Source organism: Callospermophilus lateralis, chromosome 19 (assembly GCF_048772815.1).
Source record: "Callospermophilus lateralis isolate mCalLat2 chromosome 19, mCalLat2.hap1, whole genome shotgun sequence".
Classification (NCBI taxonomy): Eukaryota; Metazoa; Chordata; class Mammalia; order Rodentia; family Sciuridae; genus Callospermophilus; species Callospermophilus lateralis.
The window spans coordinates 7,579,462-7,602,212 of record NC_135323.1 but is presented as its reverse complement, the minus strand read 5'-3'; the positions used below and the strand labels follow the sequence as shown (position 1 = coordinate 7,602,212).

The window sequence follows — 22,751 nt, the reverse complement described above, 5'->3', positions numbered from 1 at the left end:
GTCCTGAATATTGATACCTCTTGCCTTCTTCATAGGCATAAGGTGCTGAGTCAAATGAGGGGCATATAGGAAAACACTTTCAGATGGTGTCTGATTCAAAGAAGCAGAGGCCCACTCAAGGGTCCTTGTCTCCAACCAATGGGTGCTCCTATGAGAACAGCAGGCACTTCTGGTGGGCTCACAGCCAAGGTCCCGAGCAGTCAGTTGGCGACCCTCTGTGCTACTGTCACCTCTGCACCTACACGCAGGACTGATCCCTGGGGGAAGGAACTGAAGAAAGATGTAAACATGCCAAGAACCAGGCTCTGGCAGAGAAAGTCAAAGAAGGAGGGCTGTCAGCCATGCCATGGGCAACAGGGGTGGTGGGAGGTGTCCAGGGAGGAGTTTTAAGTGAGGTGAGAGGGAACAGTGAACAGGGCAAACACTGGGAGGAAATGTAAGGGGCTGGAGTTAACAGGTGACAAGGGGCATGAAAATAAGTCATGTGACATGTGGAAGAGGGTGCCAGGCTTGTGGGGGCTGTGGGGTTTTGTTTGTGTACATACTGAGGCAAACCACTGAGTTAAACTCCCAACCCTTTGTTGTAGTTTGAGACAAACTCTTGCTCAGATGCTGGGGCTGGCTCCAAACATGTGATCCTACTATCTTAACCTCCTGAAAAGTTGGGATTAGAGATGTGGCCACTGTGCAGGGCTCTGAGACAGTTCCTACCACATTATAAACGTAATGACATCATGCAGCACCAGGAGGAAATCAAGCAGCATGCACGCTTGATTGACAGATTGAACTGAAATTGCCTAGAAAGTGGTACATCTTATATTTTAAGACTGATATGTAGGGTGTTGATTCCACTATCCAAAACGATATTTGATGTTCCTCCTGTGGCAGATGCTGTGGTAGGCTGGGACTGGGCAAACTGACATTGCCTATGCAGCCAGAGCCTGCCATCTGGCACAGTCAGTGCTCTCTCAGTTCATAATACCAAAGAACAGTTGGGAGTTACTTCCAACACCAACTACAAGAAGTGTGAAGCACTAGACATGGGCCTTTTGATAACCATCTTTCTCTATGTTTGAGAAATTACTCTTGTCCCTTGAATGTTCTACGTGTACTTTATGAAACTTTACTTTTGAGGTCCACCTCTAAATCTGTCACAGTGGCTTAGCCATCAACACAGAGCTCAGAACTTGCTGCAGTCACTGAGAGGAATGGAGTGATACAGGCAGTATCCTTGTGCCTGTGGAGAGCCGTTTCTCACCAGCATGGAGCCACCTGGGCATCCTCGCTCTCCCTGCATCTGGACAGCTCTGAGAACCTTGCACAGAGCTGATTCCTCCACTTCTCCAACTTCCCCTCAGGGAACATCATGGTTCTTCATGTCAGTAAGTTTATCCTTCCTGTTTGCATATTTGTTTAACAGAAGCATCAAGTTCTTAAATAGTTAGTGAAAGACTTTTAGGTAAAAAAGCGTATGCTGCATTTAGCATTCAAATACGATGTTCTCTAGCTACTCATTCAGACAAAATGCCACTTTCCTTTTAATGAGAAGAGTTACCATTTTCTTAACTCATCAATTTATTACTAAGATATGGAGGAAAATTACCCTAGCTGATTCTGACGACCACATTCTAAACACAGATTATATGACAAAGACTTGCACATGACTTTGTTCAGGTTAACTTACCGATCTCACAGCTGCAAGCACATTGATAATCTTCCCATCAAGATGGTGTCCATTTGCAACAATGTCACCCAATGAATAATAATCTCGAGACTCTTTAACAGGTAAATGTATCAAAAAAAGCAACTTGGCATCCACCTCATAACTGGAACAAACTTTTACCATTGAGTGATTCTCACTGAGCAACAGTTTATAGTTGCTAAATTGTAAAAACACACAAAAATTAATATCAAATTATTTCTAATATAAAAATACTTCCAGGTTCATAGTTCAATCACTTTACAGTTGTAACTTAGACTATATTTTAAAATCTACATTTTTTACTCTTAGAAACACTGAACAATGTTGCAAAATATTTTTGTCTAAAATGTACTTTTTTCATCTTAATCTTCAAATTATTTCTTCAGAGAAATGACATATACTTATAATAAGGAAAACATTTGGGGATCAATATGTGCTGAGTTCTAAGTATACAAACTGACCATGCCAGGGTCTGAGCTTCAGTCTTCTGATCAATAACATAGGGATGTGAAGACATGAGTTTGGGGGGTTATAAGTCCTGAGCACTTGTTATTTCTCTCTCCTACAACTATAGCTGCTCTGCTTAGGTGCCTTAGACCAAGGACCACATTTTACTTACATACTCTTCTGTATGGAATAGGTGAAGAATATCTTCATTGCTCCTGAATTTGAGGTGCTTTATCTTCCCCTACTTCCAACTCTTAAGTCCTTCACAGAATTTTTTTTTCTTTTTGAGACAGGCTTTTGCTATGTTGCCCAGGTGGTCTCAAAGTCAACTCAAGAGATCCTCCAGAATATCTGGGACTGCAGATTTGCACCACTGTGCCCACTTCCCCAGCCCTCCAGTTCAACCCTCCTCCTCTTTCTGCTGCTATTGCCTTATTTATGCATCTCATCATTTCTCTCCCAAACTGCTGTCTTCAGTCCTAAATAAGCTTTCCTCACCATGCATCACACACACACACACAAAGTGCTTTTCCTGAACCACAAATGTGAAACATTATCTCAGCTCAAGGAACTTCTGTGGAATGAACCTGGATGACAGGCCATGCCATCTGTGAGCATCTCTGCTTCTCCCTCAGGCTTCTTTTCCTCCTGGTCCCTTGCACTTGCTCATATTACAGCCATGCCAACTATTAGTTATGAGGTTGACATTCTTAGATGGAAAATAGTTCAATGTGGCAGTTTCATATGATTCAACCTCTAATATATCTAAAAAGGTCAAGAGGTTCTTGATGGTTCCCTCGGCTTGAATGTTCTTCCCTTTCTTCCTCCCTCCATTCATTCATTCCACAAAAGTGTACTGAGAATCTATTACATGCCAGACCTTAAATGAAGCCTGGGGGCACATGCGAAGAAGACAGACAAGACCTTTGATCTCCTGAAGCTCACACGTGAGGGGGAATCACAAGAACAACTAGTCATATCATCACAGCATGACCAGGGTTATGACTGATAGGCGGGGCCAAGCCTGCCCAGCGGGGCTACTACACACCAAGCAGATAGGTGGGAGCAGAGGAGGTGACATTATGGAGACATCCACAACAAGAAGCAGCAAACACTCAGACAAGAGAAGAATGTTCCAAGCAGAGGGAATAGAAGGTACAACAGTTAGTGCAGGATGAGTTCAGGGTGTTGTGAAACAGAAAGAAGTTCACGGTGGCTGCAGAGATGAGCCTGAAGGTCTGATAGAAAACTGGTCAGAACAACAGTTGGGAGGAGTGGCCATGGATACAGGTGTCCATGCAGTAGACTGCTGTATACACCAAGAGCCCCTTACAGGCCAGCAAGGGGTCAGCTGCACCTTCCTCTCCAGAACTGCCCTTGGCAGAACCACCTTGGAGATTACACTCCACTCCTTCAGGAGTCATGGGGGCTGACTATAGCAAGGGACTGGCTCAGGGCACAGAAGCCCAGCCCACTAGACAGGGCACTGCTGCACTCTAGAGTACCCTTCTGGCTTCAGCGGGGGCTCCTGGGGAGGCCAGTTCTCTGGTCAACCTCTCTCCAACTCTGTCCTTGATAGGTTCTCCTGAGAGCTCTCCTCAACAAGCCACTGGCAGGAGAACTGACCTCCCAGGTTCTGCTTCCAGGGACCCTGACCTGAGGTTGTAAGGCATGAATAGAGTGACACCTGGATACAAAATAAGATATTTTTCTTCTAATTGCTCAGTTTAAATGTGACTGAAGCCAAACATTTGTAAACCCAAGAATGAGAATCATCAAGGTCCTCTATGTATGGGTATTCTGCATTCACAGATTTAACCAACTACAAATAGAAAATATTTGGAAAAAGCAATACAAAATACAAATAAAGATAACACGGTATACCAACTATTCACATAGCGTATACGTTATATTAGGTATTATGTGTAGAGATGATTTCAAGCATAGGGAGCACACATCCATGTTATGCTCAGACACTACACTGTTTCCTAGGAGGGACTTGAGAATCCAGGATTCTGGTATCTACAGGGCCCTGGAACTCATCCTCCACAGATGAAAAGGAAAGCTGTCCTAAAGTCAAAGGCACTTTTTCATGTGACTCTGTATCAAAGTAAATTATCTCATAAATTATCTCACTTATCTCAAAAATAAATACTGTAAGACAGAATTAAACTCTTATGCTAATCTGATACAAAATTATTAGTAATGATCCTTCTGGCACAAAGATGTTGATCTCTGTGCTAGCTAGATAGATATTTACCTAGGAGTTGCAGGGCTGAACTTTTCTTCTCTTTCTATTTCCTTTCTTTGGATCAGGGGATTTTCAATCACCACTACAACAGAGGGCAAAGGATGGCAACATGACCCAACAGTCACAGGATTAATCAAAACCTAGCGTGTATAACAAGGGACTAAAGCTATAGTTCTAAAGCTAGGGCCATGTGTCCTTCACAGGCTCCTTCTCATTGTCACTGTGAAATAGAATCCTGGAGGGCAGCCATCAGTTTGACTCCAGATGACATTTTCCAGTGCTTTACCTTTATGCCCCAACACATAAGTCTTACAGATATTATTTTAGTTGCACTTTCTGATTGGGTTACCACATGCCCTTCAATGAAACACACCTTTGATCCATCTCCGCTCACTTCACACTTGGCCTAGGAATGACAAAAGGAGGGAGGTGGAAGAACATTCAAAGCTGAGGAGCTCACTGAGCTTATGTTTGTGAACTCCATGCTTTAGGGTTTCACTTTCCCCAGGGCCTGTGCCAGCACTCTCTGTGCTCTGCTTTGTTCATTCCTCCCACAACCATCCGTGATTATCAGAGGCTGAGTAACTAGAAGTTTTATATTAGAAAGTGGGAGAGCTAGAATTAGAATTCTTCTGATTCAAACTCTTTACTCTTTTAACTCTACCACACTAAAATCCTACCTGCATCTATGATCATCATAGATCTTGGGCTTTTAAACCCCTTATTCTTATTCATTCTCACAGCCATCAACCTAGGTCTTAATACTGCAATAAGCTCATCTCTCTATATGACTGACATCTGTGACTGTGAGGCTTGTGAAGTTCTGTCTTCCATCCTCTACATGCTTCCTGACTTTGTTCCACTGCAGAGCTGATGTGAGAGGCTGTCTGCACTCAGGCACACAGTGACTGGTGTGAGTGAAGGGCTGCGGAGTCCCTGCTTAGAGAAGAGTGATTGATTACCTCTTACCCTTCCCCTTCTCTTTTTTCTAGAGAGCTGGTATACATGCTTTCTCATTTCTTGCTTTGCTGATCTATCATCTCCTGAGTGACACTATGCACTGAATATGAGGCTCACATTCACAGGAACCTGATGAGGTATTGTTTCCTACTTGAGGCCCAACAAGATGAGAAACTTTCTCAAAGCCACAACACAAATAAATGTTGGATTTGAATCCAGATAGATGTTTTTAAAGCCCTGTTCTTTCTGTGCTGTCAGAGAGGTACTGGGGTGTGGAAAAGATGCAGATTTGGTATCTCAACTGAAAGTAAATTAAAAAAAAAATCCCACTGAACTTTAATCAAACTCCAATCAGTGCCCCATTCTATGTCTGCAGAAAGGGAAGTGATAAGAACAATAACAGGGCTGAAGCACACTGAAACAGGAGTAGGACCGCAGCTGGCTAGGGCCTGGTGAAACTCGCTACAATACTGTCACAGTTTAAGAACTGGTGCTAACTTACCACATTCACCAACCCTAAAGCTGTCAGAGAGTGACCTGATGTAATCTTCATGGCCCCAGGATGTTGCGTTTACAAAATGGGCCGGTGAATCACGAATGGTAAAGCTGAAAGTATATCTTTCTGATCCAATATCTAAGAGAAAAGCAATGCTTTTATTTTTTAAATGAAAACTTCAGTTTTGATTTTCAACAAGGATTTTTTGTTTAATCAAATGAGCAATTATTGAGGATGACTATGATGATAAAAATACTCCAACACATGGTAGAAAATATTATTTCATATGTACACGCCATGATAAGTTATGCTTTTGAAACAGACTCCTTCTGAAGTTAAGGGCGACTTCCTGGTAACTTGTTTTTTTTTTTTTTGCATCCCAAACCTCATGCTGAAAACAGACACCAGAAACATTAAAACAGGCATTTCTCTGACTAACTCTGCACATGTAGATCCTGTCTTTTGTCCCATTGTATTTGTGGAGCAGTACCATGGTCAAGCCATTCCTTCTGCCAATGTAGCTAGTCCACATCACTACTGGCTCCTTCCCCAGTTATTGTGTGTCTTGGGAGAAATGACCCTCCATTTCTCTTTTACGGCTATTGTTTTCACCTAAGTCATAGTTGACACCTATTTCAAAATAAATTGTGTGCCACCAAAGGAGGACCACTAGAGGTCAGCAAGTACACATTTTCCCAAACTGGAACAGTAATGTTTTTGGTAATCAGAAAGTAACATAACCTGGGGTAGCAGCTCAGTGGAAGAGCATTTGCCTAGCGCATGTGAGGTGCTGGGTTTGATCCTCAGCACCACATAAAAATAAATAAATTAAATAAGTGTATTGTGTCCATCTACAAAAAGAAAAATAAAAGTAACACAATCTGGCTGGGGCTGTAGCTCAGTGGTAGAGCACTTGCCTTGCAAGTGTGAGGCACTGGGTTCAATCCCAGCACCACATAAAAACAAATAATGGCATTGAGTCCATATACAAGTATTTTTTTTATAAAAATAACACAACCTAACATAAGCAAATTATAGGTATATCCTGAACTTGATCTACCTTTGAGAAAAAAGAATTAGGATAGGAAGAGTGGGAAACTGAAAGGAGAATTTTATTTTTCAACTTTATGACATTGTGTACTGTTTGAAATTTTTGTGAAAACATGATGATCTGTTGTATGTGCAATGCTTAAGTAGGTAAGCATACCTTCTCTGAGAAAGGTGTGCTACAGGTGTCATCATGAAAAGAAGTCAGACAATACAAACATGTGCTGCTACACTCACAGTCTGACTGGTGAAAAACTACATCATGAGCCTCTGTGGTGGCACATGCTATAATCCTGTGACTTGGGAGACTGAGACAGGGTCTCACTAAGTTGCTTAGGGCCTTGATAAATTGTTGAGGCTGGCCTTGAATTTGTAATCCTCCTGCCTCAGCCTCCCAAGCCACCACTCCTGGCTCAAAGTTAACTGTTTTTTCACACATGAAAGATTAATTTTTCACTGAATTGTCGGGTTGTTTGAGTAAATACATAGATGCTGCTGCCACACTTATCTCTCCCTCAGGCACTACTCTATCATGATATTTCGGTTGGTATCAGGCAAGAAGCAGCAAAGGGCACTCAAAGTGTGGGAGAAATCAAACTTTATTGTATGCCAGCAGGCTCAGAGGAGATCAGCACTCCAAATTCTAAGTGCCCTTTACCAGTTTTTCACAACATTTATAGGCTATCTAGCGTCATAAATTTTCTAGTCTAAAATGATACATAATTGTGCACAGGGTTTCAAAAAAACAATATATGATTGAGTGTAAGAGTTTTCAAGCAGGAAGCATGTTCCCAGAAGAAGAGTGCGATGAGAGGGAACTGACTCCTCCTACAAAGCTTTCCATAAATATCTAGCCTTGGGCCCACAGCCTTCACAGGAGCATTTATACTTCAAAGAAAAGTAGGTAGGTCCTAGGGAAAGTCCTTGACAATCTGAAAGGTAGGAGTGAGTGGTGATAATTAGGTTCCCTGGCTAGAAAGGGGAGGGGAACTCTCCCTTTCCAAGGCACTAATTCTCTTGGACAGTGTCCTTTTGCATCCAGGCCTGGGTTAATTACCCATCACAATGGTACCTCCCTGCTCCAAAAATATCATCATCTTGTCTTTCGTGAGATCCATGTACATGTCTGTCACTGCACAGGTTCATAGTGGTAGCCAGCACGGTGTTCTTAGTATGGGTCCACACGGTGCTAGTTCATACCCAAAAGAACCAATTAATTCTCACATGGTTTTATTTATCCCCATTTCACACATGTATACAGGAGAGACCCCATATCACTTAGAGACTAAGGGAGGCCAGTCAGTCTAACTCCAAGTTCCTAGTCTCAGACACTATTATATCTTAAAATCACGAGACAATTTCTACTTTACCTTTACACACATGGAAATGCTAAACAAATTCATTCAAGCTAATGAACTGGCCAATTTAATTAATTATTTTAGCATTTTATATCAATAACTATTATGTGAGAAACATCACATACAATCATTAAAAATAGAATTTGTCCTCACACACATGGCCTTGACCATACAATAGAGAACACAGCCATTACTCTTAGTAGGTCAGCAGGCACGGAAATTTGCTCAGTTAAATATTCATTGCAGTCATAAACTACAGTTAATGAAAAATGAAGCAAAGAGTTAAACTTCAGAACTCAGCTTTTTCTGTCTGGAAAGCCTTTGACATCTGTTTTCCCAATAACTATACCGATTATTTTCTGAAAAACAAAAGAGTATAGAAGACCAATATTAAACACAGATGTAGATGTAAATTTAATTTCATGGACTTGTTATATTTTACTGGCTCTAACAAACATTTTTTACTAGGAACCATTTAAATGTATTTATTCCAGACAAACATCTAAAAGAACTTCATAAATGTTCAATTCCACAAGGAATAGTACAAAGCAATAAGACAGTTAACTGCTATTACAAATATAATCATTTGATACTTAGTATGGTTCTACTTTTTCCCAATCACTAGATGGAGCACAGTAACTGCCCTATGGTATCAATCCTTACTGAATTCATCCAAAGCACATGTATGATACAATTTAATTTGCCATGGTCTTCAAGGCTTTCCTTTATACAGGGTTTTCTAACACAAAATTGCTTAGCTTCTTAATCCAAACATGCTGGACAGTAAAATTAATTAAACTGTAACATAGGGGTTGGGGATGTGGCTCAAGTGGTAGCATGTTCGCCTAGCATGCGTGAGGCACTGGGTTCGATTCTCAGCACCACATAAAAATAAAATAAAGATACTGTGTCCACCTAAAACTAAAAAATAAATATTAAAAAAAAATGTAACATAACTTACACATTGCTGCTAACTAAAATCCTGGATCTTAACATCTATGTCTCTTAACACCTATCAACATCCTCTTAAATATTTAATGTTTTCTTTAGCAACTACCAAAGAAAAATTTTAAAAATGCTTTAAGAAATAAAAGATAATTATCTTTTTTCTGAAGGGAAAAGCCTAAATTTATATTACTAGCAATTGATTTTAACCTTGCAATAATCTGTGACATTTAAAATACAGTCAAGCTTTTAAGACTATCATATTCTAATTGAGCTGTTAACTAGTCATCTCTTGCCATTAGTTTTGAAATTCCATGTACATGCACATCCTGCTGAATTTTGTTGGAGAAACACAACTAATGGAAATGTTGAGTAAAACTTTCTAACTAAAGAGACAATTAGCAAATGATTTACCTTTTAAGGAAAACTTTTTGTTGTTGTACTTTTAAGGTAAACTACAACAATTATTATTTTTAATACAAATAAACGTTGAATTCCAAATTATTAAAATTATATGTAAATTTATCCCATTTTAAGAAATCCAATTTGCAAAAACCAAATGTAAACAGCACACTGCTTAAAGACAGGGATGGTAAGGATGACTGGTAACTGCTTCATGATAAATACATTCCTCCATGATTCCACCCAGACTTACTTTAAATAAATAACAGTCTCAGCATGTTAGAAATCATCCCTCCACAACTCCTCCCATAAAAGTCATAAAAAGCACCATAATGACAAGTGCTTAAGACAATAACTTGCATAATTTGATTAAAATGCAATTATTGAAAATGATTTTATAGTGCTAAAACAACATTCATTGAATGTACCACTTTATATTATATTAAAATAATACAAATATTTTGATCATTTGGAGCAACTTGAACAATTGTTAGTTATATTGACAATCATGTCTCCTACTCTATAGATAAAGAAAGGTTAATTTAAATTTAACTGTCATAAATATAAAGAAGCTTAGGGATACTTAATACCTAACAATGATAATGCAGAGAGTGTCCACATACTTGTCGACCACACAAATATGTGCCAGTGAATCAATAATGCTGACACAACATAATTTTACCACATCAAGCTTCATTAGAGAACAATCAGATTACCACATCATTGAGACCTACCAGATTAGCCATATTTGGATGCAGATCTGAAAGTGCAGTGAAGGTCTTTGATGCACAGGAGTTTGCCATTTTTAATCTGCATTGTAGAAAATATAATTTAGATGTATAAATTATCTAAAATAAACCATGAAGATTACAAAATTTAAAAAAATAAACTGGGAAAGCTCTAAATATTTTACTCGTTTTTGGAAAAAATTTAATATAATGATGAAATGTAAATTAACACAGATTTAACCTACAGAAAACATGGTCAAAATGTCCATTTTGAATTACATAGCTAAGTAATGCCCAGAGACATACACATCTCATGAATGTTGTTCCCAACTAATAGAATGTTGAGCAAAAAAAAAAAAATTTTTGGTGGGGGATGGAACTCAGGGGCGCTTGACCACTGAGCCACTATCCCCAGCTCTATTTTGTATTTACTGAGAGAGAGAGTCTCACTGAGTCACTTAGCACCTCGCTGTTGCTGAGGCTGGCTTTGAACTCTCCATCTTCCTATTTCAGCCTCCCAAGCCACTGGGATTACAAGTGTACACTATCATGCCCAACTTGAGCAAAACTTTCTAACTGAAGATGCAGTTAGCAAGTAGCTGACCTTTTAAGGAAAACAACAACAATTTTTTAACATTAATAAATTTTGAATTGCAAATTATTAAAGTTACATGTAAATTTATCCCTTTTTTAATGGGATAGCTAGGTTTCAATTTTCACTTTCAAAAATTTCTTTTTTAAATATTCATTTTTTAGCTTTAGGTGGACACAATATCTTTATTTTTATATTTATGTGGTGCTGAGGATCGTACCCAGTGCCTTATGCATACTAGGCAAGAATTCTACCACTGAGCCACAACCCCAACCCCTTCACTTTCACTTTTAAAAGTGAATGGTGTGACTAGGTTTCAAGTTTTCATTTTCTAAAACTACTCAAAATTTAGCAGTTTTTGAGTACCATGTAAATTTAGAGTTTTTTTATGAGAGATAATTCAATCAGACATTTGGAATTTTAAATTCTAAGTAGCATCAAGTGTCCCTAAAAAAATACAGCAAAACTCTACTTTGAACACCTCAGATCATGCATTTGGTTACACTGTGAGGACAGGGAGTGATTTTAACTTATCTCTAGATGCCAAGCACCATGAGGACAAGGGTGGCATCTTACATATGCTTTTATTCCCTCCCTTTCCATCCTACCCTTTCCCTTTCTTTTCCTTTGTGTCACTGGGGATTGAACTCAGGGGTGCTCTACCACCAAACTATACCCCAGCCCTTTCCAGGTTTGATTTTGAGACAGGATCTTTGCTAAGTTGCCCAGGTTGGAATCCAGCTCCTGGACTCAAGGGGTCCTGCCACCACAGACCCTCCCCAAGCCTTGGAACTAGAGGCCTGCACTCCAGCACAGGCTGTGTGCGTGTTTTAGTGCTACCTTGCACAAAGAAAACTCTCTGAAGAGCAGATGAATCAGAGCTTGTGCCTCATTATCATTACTATAAAAGATTTTACTGGAGTAAAAATTGCAAGGTGTACCACACTAACAGATTGACTTACTTCATTTTATAAAACACAGCCTCTAGCCAGGCATGGTGGCGCACGCCTGTAATTCCAGCGGCTTGGGAGGCTGAGGCAGGAGGATCACAAGTTCAAAGCCAGCCTCAGCAAAAGCAAGGCACTATTTAGTGAGACCCTGTCTCTAAACAAAATAGAAAATACAAAATAGAGCTGGGGATGTGGCTCAGTAGTAGAGTGCCCCAGAGTTCAATCCCAAGTACCAACAAAACAAAACAAAACAAAACAAAAAAAAAACCCACATATCCTCTATGTCCTCTTCAACTCTGAATGCCCTCACCCACAGGCTTTAGTACACCTCTGCACCAAAGTTTCAGGGAAACTGTGGAATTGGTCAAGGATTTTGAATTTCAGCACCACTAGTTTGTGTCTTGTGTTTTGACATTACTTAACTTCATACTTAAATTGTGGATATATCCACCTTGCAATTAGAATTGGAGTATGCACAGGTGCCTGGTGTTTGCAGGCTCTCAATGAATGATGGTGCTGCTTGTCCATGTTATCTGGTGCAGCAGTTTTTGCATTCAAGGCCTTCTGGGCCAGAAGAAACAAGCAGGAATCAAGTAATGTTAAATTTCTCATTCTTTCTTTGGCCTGATATGTTCTGCTTTAGAATGCAATCTCAATCTCAAAAATACTTGCCAAACTATGGCAAATTCATTTATTCATCCATCCATCTGACCAATATTTATTAAGAGCCTGTCAAGTGCCAGACAAAGGCTGTAGATGTAGCTCAGTGGTAGAGCAGTTGTCCATCATGGGAAAAGCCCTGGGTTTTACCCCAAGCACTGAAAAAAATTTAAAAAGTCAAGTGCTGGACATTTGAGGTGGGAGAGGATGACTTTTCAGGTGACTGGATTTTATATAAAAAACACAACCCACCTATGTACTGAGCTCTCTAAATTTTTATCCCTTAGCATCTTTTGGTGGTCAGTGACTTACATAATATCACATGATCTCTTTGAATTTTCTTCAGTTCCTACAATTATTAAAATTAAATGTTGATATACTTTATATGGTGATATAGTTTATAGTGTTGTCAATAAAAATATGACTTGCTTCTCTTCCTGGACATTTTGAGAAATACATGATTAACGTGAACTAAACAGCTCAATATGGGAGTTCAGTCATTTCTTAATTCATCAGAATTCATCCCTTCTACTTCATGTATTAAAAAATGTATTTAAAACATCTCCTTTTCTTCATCTCCAATGCCACCTCTCAGCTCAAGGCTAAGTCATTCCTGAGAGTGCTGCAATAGCCTGGTTTCGGTGTATTCATTCAACACACGTGGGTCAAGTATCTGATATGTGTCAGGTCCAGAATCAGGATAGGGGACAGAGCTATAGGATGGTCCCTGAAACTCCTTCATGTACACCCAACAGCCTTAAGGAGGCACAATAGGCACAGAGGGCCAGATGTGGGACCCCCTATGTGTGTGGCCACCAGACTGCTGTTCACGGGGTGGAGGGAAAGCAGTAGTAGTGGACTCTGCTCATTCGACAGTGGCACTGAAGCCATGGGTGCCTAACATGAGATGCACCCACACAACAGACAGCAGCAACCCTATCACCATATCTAAAAGCTCTCCCAACACACATTTCCTGAAGTGCCCTTCTTGAGCTCAATGCCCAACTCCCACCACTGAAGGATGCATGCCTGTCTGATCTGAGTCCAGCTGACTAGGCTGTTTTCTCCCAAGACCTTCCCAGCCCTTTGTGTAGTATAGCAGGGCCCAGGTCCCAGGCCCCATGCTGGAGCTTGCCTCCAGAGGAGAGAGCTACATGCTTGACCCTTACCTACCTAGGTGCTCAGGTTTGGAGGAAGGGAGACTCCATGGACCCAGATGAGGAAGACGCTGCTAGCTGCTTTTTCTAAGAAGATGGTTGGCTCACAGGTGAGGCAAAACCTTAACATGCACCCCAGTAACTTCCTGGGTTTTGTTCTGCTTTACTTTTTAAATTTTTATTTAAAAAACTTATTGTGGTATTGAGGATTGAACCCAGAGGCACACTACCTTTGAGTCACAGCCCCAGCCTTTCTATATTTATTCTGAGACAGGATATCACTAAGTTGCCCAGGTTGGCCTGGAACTTGCAACCCTCCTGCCTCAGCCTCCTGAGTCATTGGAATTACAGGTGTGAGCCACCACACCAGGCCAACTTTCTGATTTTGAGGCTGTGGTTGTAAATCCTGAGCTTGATACCTGGGCCTAGAACAGAGGAACTGTAATCAGAGGGGCAGGAAGGACATCCAGGATGAGCTTTGTGGACTATGGTACTTCCCAGAGCCAGGAGTGGTATGCGTGTGCCTGTGTGGGCTGAGTGTTCCTTTTAGAATAATGATTATCCAGCTACCCTTAGGAAAGGTGGAGTGCTGAGGCCTAGTGGTACCTCAGAATTTCTTCTCAGAAAATTCCATTCCCATCCATGTTGTCAGGCTGACATTCCTTCTCCTCACTGCCTGGACCCTGTCTTTGCCAAGACTCAGCAGCTCTCCCTCCGGCTTCTCTCTTGGACCCGATCACTTCTCTCTGTGCCCTGACTTCCCTGCTACTCTTTCTCCACTCTTGGTACCTCATCCATCTCTTGTTATTTATGATAGAATAATAGTTAAAGTTTAGATCATACCGTGTCACCCCTTGCTTTAAAACCTTCTCAATGAACCATGAAAAACTCTAAACTCCTGCCTCAGCCTCCAGTGCCCAGCTGACTTGGCCTCTGCTATCTCTTCCCCACTCCTCACCAGTCTCAGTGCCTCTGACTGCCCTCATGGCCTCACCCATGGGTCTGGATTCTGGCAGATGCAGCTCCCTCTTCCTCAAGGCCCCCACCCATGCACCTTCTGACCTTCTCAGGAGGGGCTGGCTGCATTCATTCATTAGGTCTCTAGGAGAGGCCTTTCCAACCATCCTACCCTAACTCTCCCCTGCCTGTCCCTCTCATCAGCCTAATTCCTAGTGGTTGCTAGTGAACTTTCCCCTCATTAGAAGGTTGGCTGGTGAAGGTACAGCCACTTCTTGTCTTAGCCCCTACTGTGTCCCATAGTGACTAGGTAGTTTAGTGACTTACACATACTGGCTACCGATGTTTGTTGGCCGAATTAATCAAATCCCCAAAATAATCCAATTCGTGATTTGAGGATAATATTGCTACAATTAGCTTTTTAGATAAATAACAATTTTAATTACTACCTAATATTAAGTTTATGCCACTCATTTCAGTTATGGGAATAAATAAGGCTTACATCTTGCTATCTAGCCAAATGAGGTTTCCAGAGAGCTCAGTGATGAGAAATCTAAGATTTTCTTTATTATTCTAAAGACCAATTCTGAGCTAGGAAACTGTAGGGACATCTTCTCTATGTGGTCATTCAAAAAAAAAAAAAGTGAAATCTCTATAACCTCTCAACATAAACAACAGATTTTGTGATAAACTTTGAAAATAAGTCAATTTCTTTTTTTGGTACAGGGATTGAACCCAAGGGAGATTAACCACTGAGCCACATCCTTAGCCCTTTAATTTTTTTTTTTTTTTTATTTTGAGCTAGGGTCTGGCTAAGTTGCTGAAGCTGGCAACTTAGTTGTCCCTGCCTCAGCCTCCAGAGCCATTTTCTTTCAGGAGAGGATCAGTTTCATTCAATGTTTTAATTCCTATTGCCTCAATGGGAGCTTGGCAAGTTTTGCATTATGCAATTCTAGCTGACTTCCTAACAATTATTTGTCCATTAGAAAACTGGCTAATGGGTCAACCCAATGGAGAATTCCCCAAAGTGTAGACAGAAGAAAGTTTGCTAATAATCTTTCAATGTAGTTTCAAACTTCCCAATCCTACTTCTTTTTTTCTGGGGGAAGCGGGTACAGGGGCACTCAGGGCCGGGTGCCACTGAGTGGAAGCTTGGAAACTTCTGACAGAGATCTAACATGGCAGTCTCTTTGAAATTCTGTGATGACATGAGATTCTCCTCTTTGTTCATTAAGTGTTCTGAAATGTGTTTTGGTGGTTTCAGTTGCAGAGACAGTAAAAACATCAGTGGTGGCCAGAGGACCAGAGTGGGTGTGGGAAAACGAAGAGCAGAGGAGCATGTGAATTTCTAAGGCACTGGAGCCCCTCTAGGGCATCCTGTGTTGGTGGGTCCCTGACTTTATATATGTGTCAAACCAACAGAGTGCAGAACACCAAGACAGCAGAAGAGAAACAAAAGAGTACTGGTCTAAAAAAAAAAAAAACAAAAAAACTGAGTGAATCAATAGGATATGTATAAATATATGTGGCACATAATGTTATATATCACATTGAAGACAAGGATAACAAAAGTGTTTTATGCATAACACATATACTACACTGATAGATTTATTACCCAGGAACTTGATGCACAAATTCTGTGACATTGTCTTTCAAGACATCTGCATATCCTGGGTCTAACCAAGATATGGGATGAAAAAGACACAGTGTGTGCATGTTCTAAAATCTCTCTCAAGATCCAACAAGGGATACCAACAGAACCATTCAAAAGGAAAACCAATCAACCTCCAAGGGACTGGTGGAAATAAGTGGATGGGAAATGGAAAAGAAAAACGAAGGTCCAGACACAAGGATATGAGGAGCAACAACAACAAAAAGACAGAGAGAAATAGGTGAGGAAAAGAAAACAGAAAAACAAAAATAAGAAAGTTTAAAGACTAAATAACAAAGGAGGAGATGAGGAAGTGAGGAGGAACTGGGAGGAGTGGGGAGGAGTGGAGAGGAGTGTGGAGGAGTGGGGAGGAGTCAGGAGGGGTGAGGAGGGAGTGGAGAGGAGTGGGGAGGTGTGAGGAAGAGTGAGAAGAGGGAGTGGGGAGGAGTTAGGAGGAGTAAGGAGGGGTGGGGAGGAGTGGGGGTGGGGAGGGGTGAGGAGGAGTGGGAAGGAGTTAGGAGGAGTGAGGAGGAGGGGGCAGGAGTGAGGAGGAGTGAGGAGGAGTGGGGAGGAGTGGGGAGGTGAGACGAGGAGTTGGGAGGAGTGAGGAGGAGTGGGGGAGAAGTGAGGAGTGGGGAGGAGTAAGAAAGATTGGGGAGGAGTAAGGAGGAGTGAGAGGAGTGGGGAAGAGTGAGAAGGGGTGAGGAGTGAGGAGGAGGGGTGAGGAGGAGTGGGAAGGAGTGGGGAGGAGTGAAGAGGGGTGAGGAGTGAGGAGGAGGGGTGAGGAGGAGTGGGGAGGAGTGAGGAGGGGTGAGAAGGGGTGAGGAGGAGTGGGGAGGAGTGAGGAGTAGAGAGGAGTGGGGAGGAGTGAGGAGTGGAGAGGAGTGGGGAGGAGTGAGGAGTGGGGAGGAGTGAGGAGTGGGGAGGAGTGAGGAGGAGTTAGGAGGAGTGAGAAGAGTGGGGAGGAGTGAGGAGGGGTGAGGAGTGAGGAGGAGGGGTGAGGAGGGGTGAGGAGTGAGGAGGAGGGGTGAGGAGGAGTGGGGAGGAGTGGGGAGGAGTGAGGAGGAGGAGTGGGGAGGAGTGAAGAGGGGTGAGGAGTGAAGAGGAGGGGTGAGGAGGAGTGGGGAGGAGTGGGAAGGAGTGAGGAGGGGTGAGGAGGGGTAAGGAGGGGTGAGGAGGAGTGAGGAAAGGTGAGGAGGGGTGGGGAGGAGTGAGGAGGAATGGGAAGGAGGGAAGAGGGGTGAAGAAGGGTGAGGAGGAGTGGGGAGGAGTAGGGAGTGGGGAGGAGTGGGAGGAGTAGTGGGAAGGGGTGAGGAGGAGTAGAGATGGGGAGGAGTGGGGAGGGGTGAGGAGGGGTGAGGAGCAGTGTGGAGGAGTGAGAAGTGGGGAGGAGTGTGGAGGAGGAATGTGGAGGGGTGAGAAGGAGTGAGGAGGAGTGAGAAAGAATGGGGAGGAGTGGGGAGGAGTGAGGAGGAGTGAGGAGGAGTGAGAAAGAATGGGGAGGAGTGGGGAGGAGTGAGGAGGGGTAAGGAGGGGTGAGGAGGAGTGAGGAGGAGTGAGGAGTGGGGAGGAGTGTGGAGGAGTATGGAGGGGTGAGGAGGAGTGAGGAGGAGTGAGGAGGAGTGAAGAGGGGTGAGGAGGAGTGAGGAGGAGTGAGGAGGAGTGAGGAGTGAGAAGGAATGGGAAGGAATGGGGAGGAGGAGTGAGGAGGAGTGAGGAGGGGTGAAGAGGGGTGAGGAGGGGTGAGGAGGGGTGAGGAGGGGTGAGGAGGGGTGGAGAGGGGTGGTGAGGGTGGGGAGGGGTGGGGAGGGATAGGGAAGGGTGAGGAGGAGTGAGAAGGGTGAGGAGGAGTGAGGGAGTCTGAGTGGAGTAGGGTCGAACCCAGAGGGTTCGGAGTCGTGGTGGTCATCCAGCCCAGGTCTCCTGCTCACGTCCATGGTCCCACACTCCCTGGACCTTGTCTTCCCTACAGGTCCTCTCGCCCCCTGTACTTTGCAGCCCCACTGCTCTGGCCTGAGCCCAGCGTCACCAGAAGCTCTACTGGTGCCCTGCTCACCCTCTGCTTCCCGGTGTTTGCTCCTGAAGGCCCTGGGACACCTCAGCGTCTCCACGGTCCTCAGCGCCCAGGTCAGGACTGTGGCGACTGACCGTTAGGATAACCTCCCAGCTGACTCCGCCCTGCCGCTGACTCCTCCCCTCACTCTGACTCCGCCCTCCCCCTTCAGCCCCTTTGCTCGCTGACTCCTCCCTCTCCTTCTGATTCCGCCCTCTCACCCACTCCACCCCATTGGCTCATTGACTATGACTCCTCCCCTCACTGACTCCTCCCTTCCTTCTTCCTCTGATCCTCCTTCTGACTTTGCCTCAGTCTCACTGTCTCCGCCTCTGTCTTTGACTCTGGCCCTTGAAGGTGTCCCAGAGCTCTGTGACTCCGCCCAAAACCCTCTGGCTCCGCCCCTCACCAGGCTCCCCCGCTGGTTGACTGCCTCAAAGCTTTCACTGACTGCGCCTCCATCTCTTACTCCACCTGTGACTGTGCCCCACTCTGATTCTGCCCCACTGAGGCACTGACTCTTTCCCGCCCTCTGACTCAGCCCTGTTTCTGACTCTGGCCCCTGTGAGTGACCTTCTTCTCTCACTGACTCCACTTCTCCAAATTCTCTTCACTCTTCTCACTGACTCCGCCCCTGCCCTTCTGACCACACCTCTGCCTCTGGCTCCGCCCCTCCCTTTGCCTCACTGATGCCTCCTCTGCTTCTGACTCCGCCCCAGCTCTGCCTTGCTGACACTCCTTCACATCGCTCACAACCTCCCCCTTGCAGTGCTGACCGCTCCCTTAGTGCATTGTCCAGGCCAGTGTGACCCTTCCCATGGCAGCAGAGGTCTCTCTCCAGTATGCATCCTGCAGGGCAGGGATGTGTGGTTGGGTATGCTTCTTTCCTAGAGAAACCGCTTGCATGGCACAGTCGCACTGTTGGGTGGCCAAGGGGCAGGATGGCTGTGCTGTCAGTCAAGGTTCTTGAGCTGCCTGAGAGTGAGAGCGGGTGAAACCTGCAGACCATGTGTGTTGCCAGCGCCCACTGTTCACTGCTCTTTCCCCCAGACAGAATGTAGGAGGATTCTCTCTTTGCATGATGCACGATGCCCAATGCCCAGTAACTGCATATGACTCTGTGCGGAGATTGTTATATTAAATCACTGGAGAACGTGCACTGGAGAAATACGTGTGCTGTTAGGACTGTGGAAATGGAGAGGGTACTGCACACAGACAGGGTCACCTGCTGGTGCAGCAACGGAGGGCAGCTTCCCCCATTTACCTTCCCCATAAGTCGTGGATGCACATACAGTATGATGTAACCACACATAATACCACAATATTATATAAAATAGTTAATACTTTGTGCATATGTCATGAAATACATGGTATATAGTTTCACCAAGAAAATATCTACATATATACCTACACAAATATGGAGATATATATATATATATATATATATATATATTTAGATGTGCTAAGTAGTGGACTTAGTGAACCTGACCAAAAAAAGAAAAAAATGCTACCCCTTTATATTTTAAATTACTACCATATGGAAATCTTTTTAGTCTGATGGCTTATTAAACTAGTTTTTGTCAATAGAGTACTCTTGGGGCAAATAAATAAGATTCAACAACTGAGTTCATCAAATTTGCTAACAACTACTATGCACTATTTAAATTTTTTTGAACTTCTTCCTTTAAGAGGAAAAAAACTGCTGGATATTATGCAGCCATATATTACAATTTTTATCTTATTGCAAATTATAGTTTTAATTTTTCCACATTAAGAAAAAAATCCCACAAACAGTGGAAAGCATATTAAAGTACCTGCATTCCCACCATTTCAAATTTAATGGAAAAGTTTTTTTTTTTTTTTTTTTTTTTTTTTTTTTAGTGGGGTGGGGTACTGAGGATTGAACTCAGGGGTGCTTAACCACTGAGCCACATCCCCAGCCCTTTTTTATATTTTACTTAAAGACAAGGTCTTGCTGAGTTGTTAAGGGCCTCACTGAGTTGCTGAGGCTGGCTTTGAACTCACAATCCTCTTGCCTCACCTCCCAAGCTGCTGGGATTACAGGCATTTGCCACTGTGCCTGGCTGGAGAACACTTAACAGATTTTTCCATATTTGTTTTAGTCTCTGCCTTTAAAAGAATTGTCTTGGTCTTTCTTAAAGAAAAAGCTCACATTCCAAGTCAATTTTCAAGGAGAGAGGAAAGGTAGAAAAATAATTTATATGCATTTTTTAAATTTGAGCCTCAGTGGGGGATCATATTTAAAATTTTTGTTCATAGTTTTTCATGCTTTTGCAAATTAATGCTTGCTAAAAACCACATGAGATTAAGCAAGCAGAATCAGCCTCACTGGGACACAACAGACTTCTCATAAGATGCGATGCTTCCAAATACAAACCCAGAAGAGTGGAATTGTTTTAGGTTAATAGTGAAAATTAGGACTCCCCTTTTTGAGTGGAATCCATTTCATCCATTTTGTGTCCCTATTCAGTGTCATCAGTTTGTTCTTAACAATAGAATTGGCTTCTCAGGATACTTTGGATGTAAATGAGAAAAAAAAAAAAAAAAAAAAACAGGGAGGAGAAATGCCTGGCCTCTGCCACTTGGTGTAGAAGTCAGGGGTGAGCACACAAAGGTCACGGCTGAAATAGCTTACATGTCTGGCTAAAGAAATGCTAGGCGGCTCTGCAGCCACCTCCCTAGAGCTTGCCAGCTGTCAAAGCATCTAGGAGCACGTGACAGGGGAAAATATATAACAAGAAATCTTTCACAGACGCTTTAGTTGGAAAAAAAAATGAACGTGTATTTTAATGAATTATAAGATGACCTTTCAAAATTATGACAAAAATAACTTTTCTAAGGTCAATTCCAAGACTATGATATCCCACCCAGGAGTTTCAATACCAATAGTTTATTTACTGCCATAATTAGTTTCATTTCTCATGCTGCACTCTGCCCAGGGTCTAGCTGACCTGTATATAGATTATAGGTATGTTAACATTTATGGATGTTTCTCGCAAATTTTTGCAAAAGTTTTCATAGAGAAGGAAGAACAAGGAAACCCGTGGGAGGGGGTGGAAGAATGGCATATGGAGATCAGATTTAGGGGCCAAGTGAAGTAATTTAAGAGTCACTGGAGTGCCTGAGATGAGGAAATAGTCAAGCGTGAAAGGATGCGGGTGCTTTGGGTTCATGGGAGCCTGAGGAAGCACTGGAATGAAGAGAATTCATGAGAAATAAAGCAAGAGACACTTGAGCAGCTTGAGGACTGAGGACCCAGGAACATTCTGGAAAATTTCAGGAATGCATGCCAACTGCGGAGTCAGGCTTTGGGGAGTTGTAGGAAGAACAGTTTTTTTCTCAAGTCCAAGCGTCTCTTGTGAAGAAAAAAAGAACTTGAGATTTCCAGGAACAAAAGCATTGGCACTTCCCTGGGCACAGGAAGCAAGGGTGCAGGATGAAGCAAGACTGGAAAGCTAGTCAGAAGCCAGGTGTGGAGGCACACGCCTATAATCCCAGGGACTGAAGCAGGAGGATCTCAGGTTCAAAACCAGCCTCGACAATTGAGTGAGACTGAAAGCAACCTAGTCAAACTCTGTCTCAAAATTTAAAAAATAAAAATATAAAGAGCTGGGAATATGGCTCAGTGGCTAAGCCCCCGTGTTTGGGACCTGTTATGAAAAAGAAAAAAAAAAAAAAAGCCAGAGCCAAGCACAGAGCTATAGAGAGCCAAGGGAGTAAGGAGCCAGACTTGGAGCAATTTAGTGTCTGCAGAATGAGTTCAAGGGCCACCGGGTGTTGTGGTGAGTTGCCTTTGCCTCAGGTGCCTGATGTCCCAGTCCCTGAGAGGGAGGGACAAAGGAGAAGAGAAGGTCCTGACCACACAAAACACGGGCAGTGGTGTTTGGAGAACAATCTGCAGCTCCTGGCCTGCCCTGGAAAATCAGAGCACAGAGAGCAGGGACCCTCTCTGGAGTGCTGTCATGGGCAGGTTCCATCACCATTTACATTAAACATATGACTTTGCCACCATGTTGTCATCACTGTACCCCTGAGAAACCCTGCTCCCACTGCGTATTGCCACCCATCTGATTGCCTTTCTGCCCAGACTGGGCACCACATCCCCACCCAGCTTGATATGTCTAAAATTCAGCTTGGGTCACCCCGTGCCAGCCTGCTTCTCCCACATGCATCTGGTGACTCCAGCTCAGAGCCTCTGGGTGGCCTTGGGGCTCCCTCTCCACCTCCTTTCTCCCATCAGGCTCCATATTCTGTTTTCCTTTGGCACGTCTCTCTCCTGTCCCGTCCTGGCCTCTCCAACACAGTTGCCACTACCTTTATTCAGACCCTGGTGGCCTTGTACAGAATGGCAACGGGGCTCCTATCTGCCCTGGG

General features: G+C 43.3%; 1 protein-coding gene across 1 annotated transcript in view; it reads right to left on the bottom strand.

Annotated features, from left to right (window-relative positions):
- The window catches only part of Meiob (meiosis specific with OB-fold), a 32,979-nt gene extending 14,543 nt beyond the window's left edge, over positions 1–18,436 (bottom strand). Inside the window, exons 1-6 of the mRNA XM_076840543.2 lie at positions 18,360–18,436; positions 10,343–10,418; positions 8,563–8,620; positions 5,863–5,994; positions 4,410–4,482; positions 1,685–1,880 (exon numbers count right to left, since the gene is read on the bottom strand). Of these exons, the coding sequence (XP_076696658.1) occupies positions 1,685–1,880; positions 4,410–4,482; positions 5,863–5,994; positions 8,563–8,620; positions 10,343–10,411 (528 nt within the window). The 5' untranslated portion in view covers positions 10,412–10,418; positions 18,360–18,436. The remainder of the gene's footprint in view (positions 1–1,684; positions 1,881–4,409; positions 4,483–5,862; positions 5,995–8,562; positions 8,621–10,342; positions 10,419–18,359) is intronic.
- Between the last annotated feature and the right edge of the window lie 4,315 nt (positions 18,437–22,751).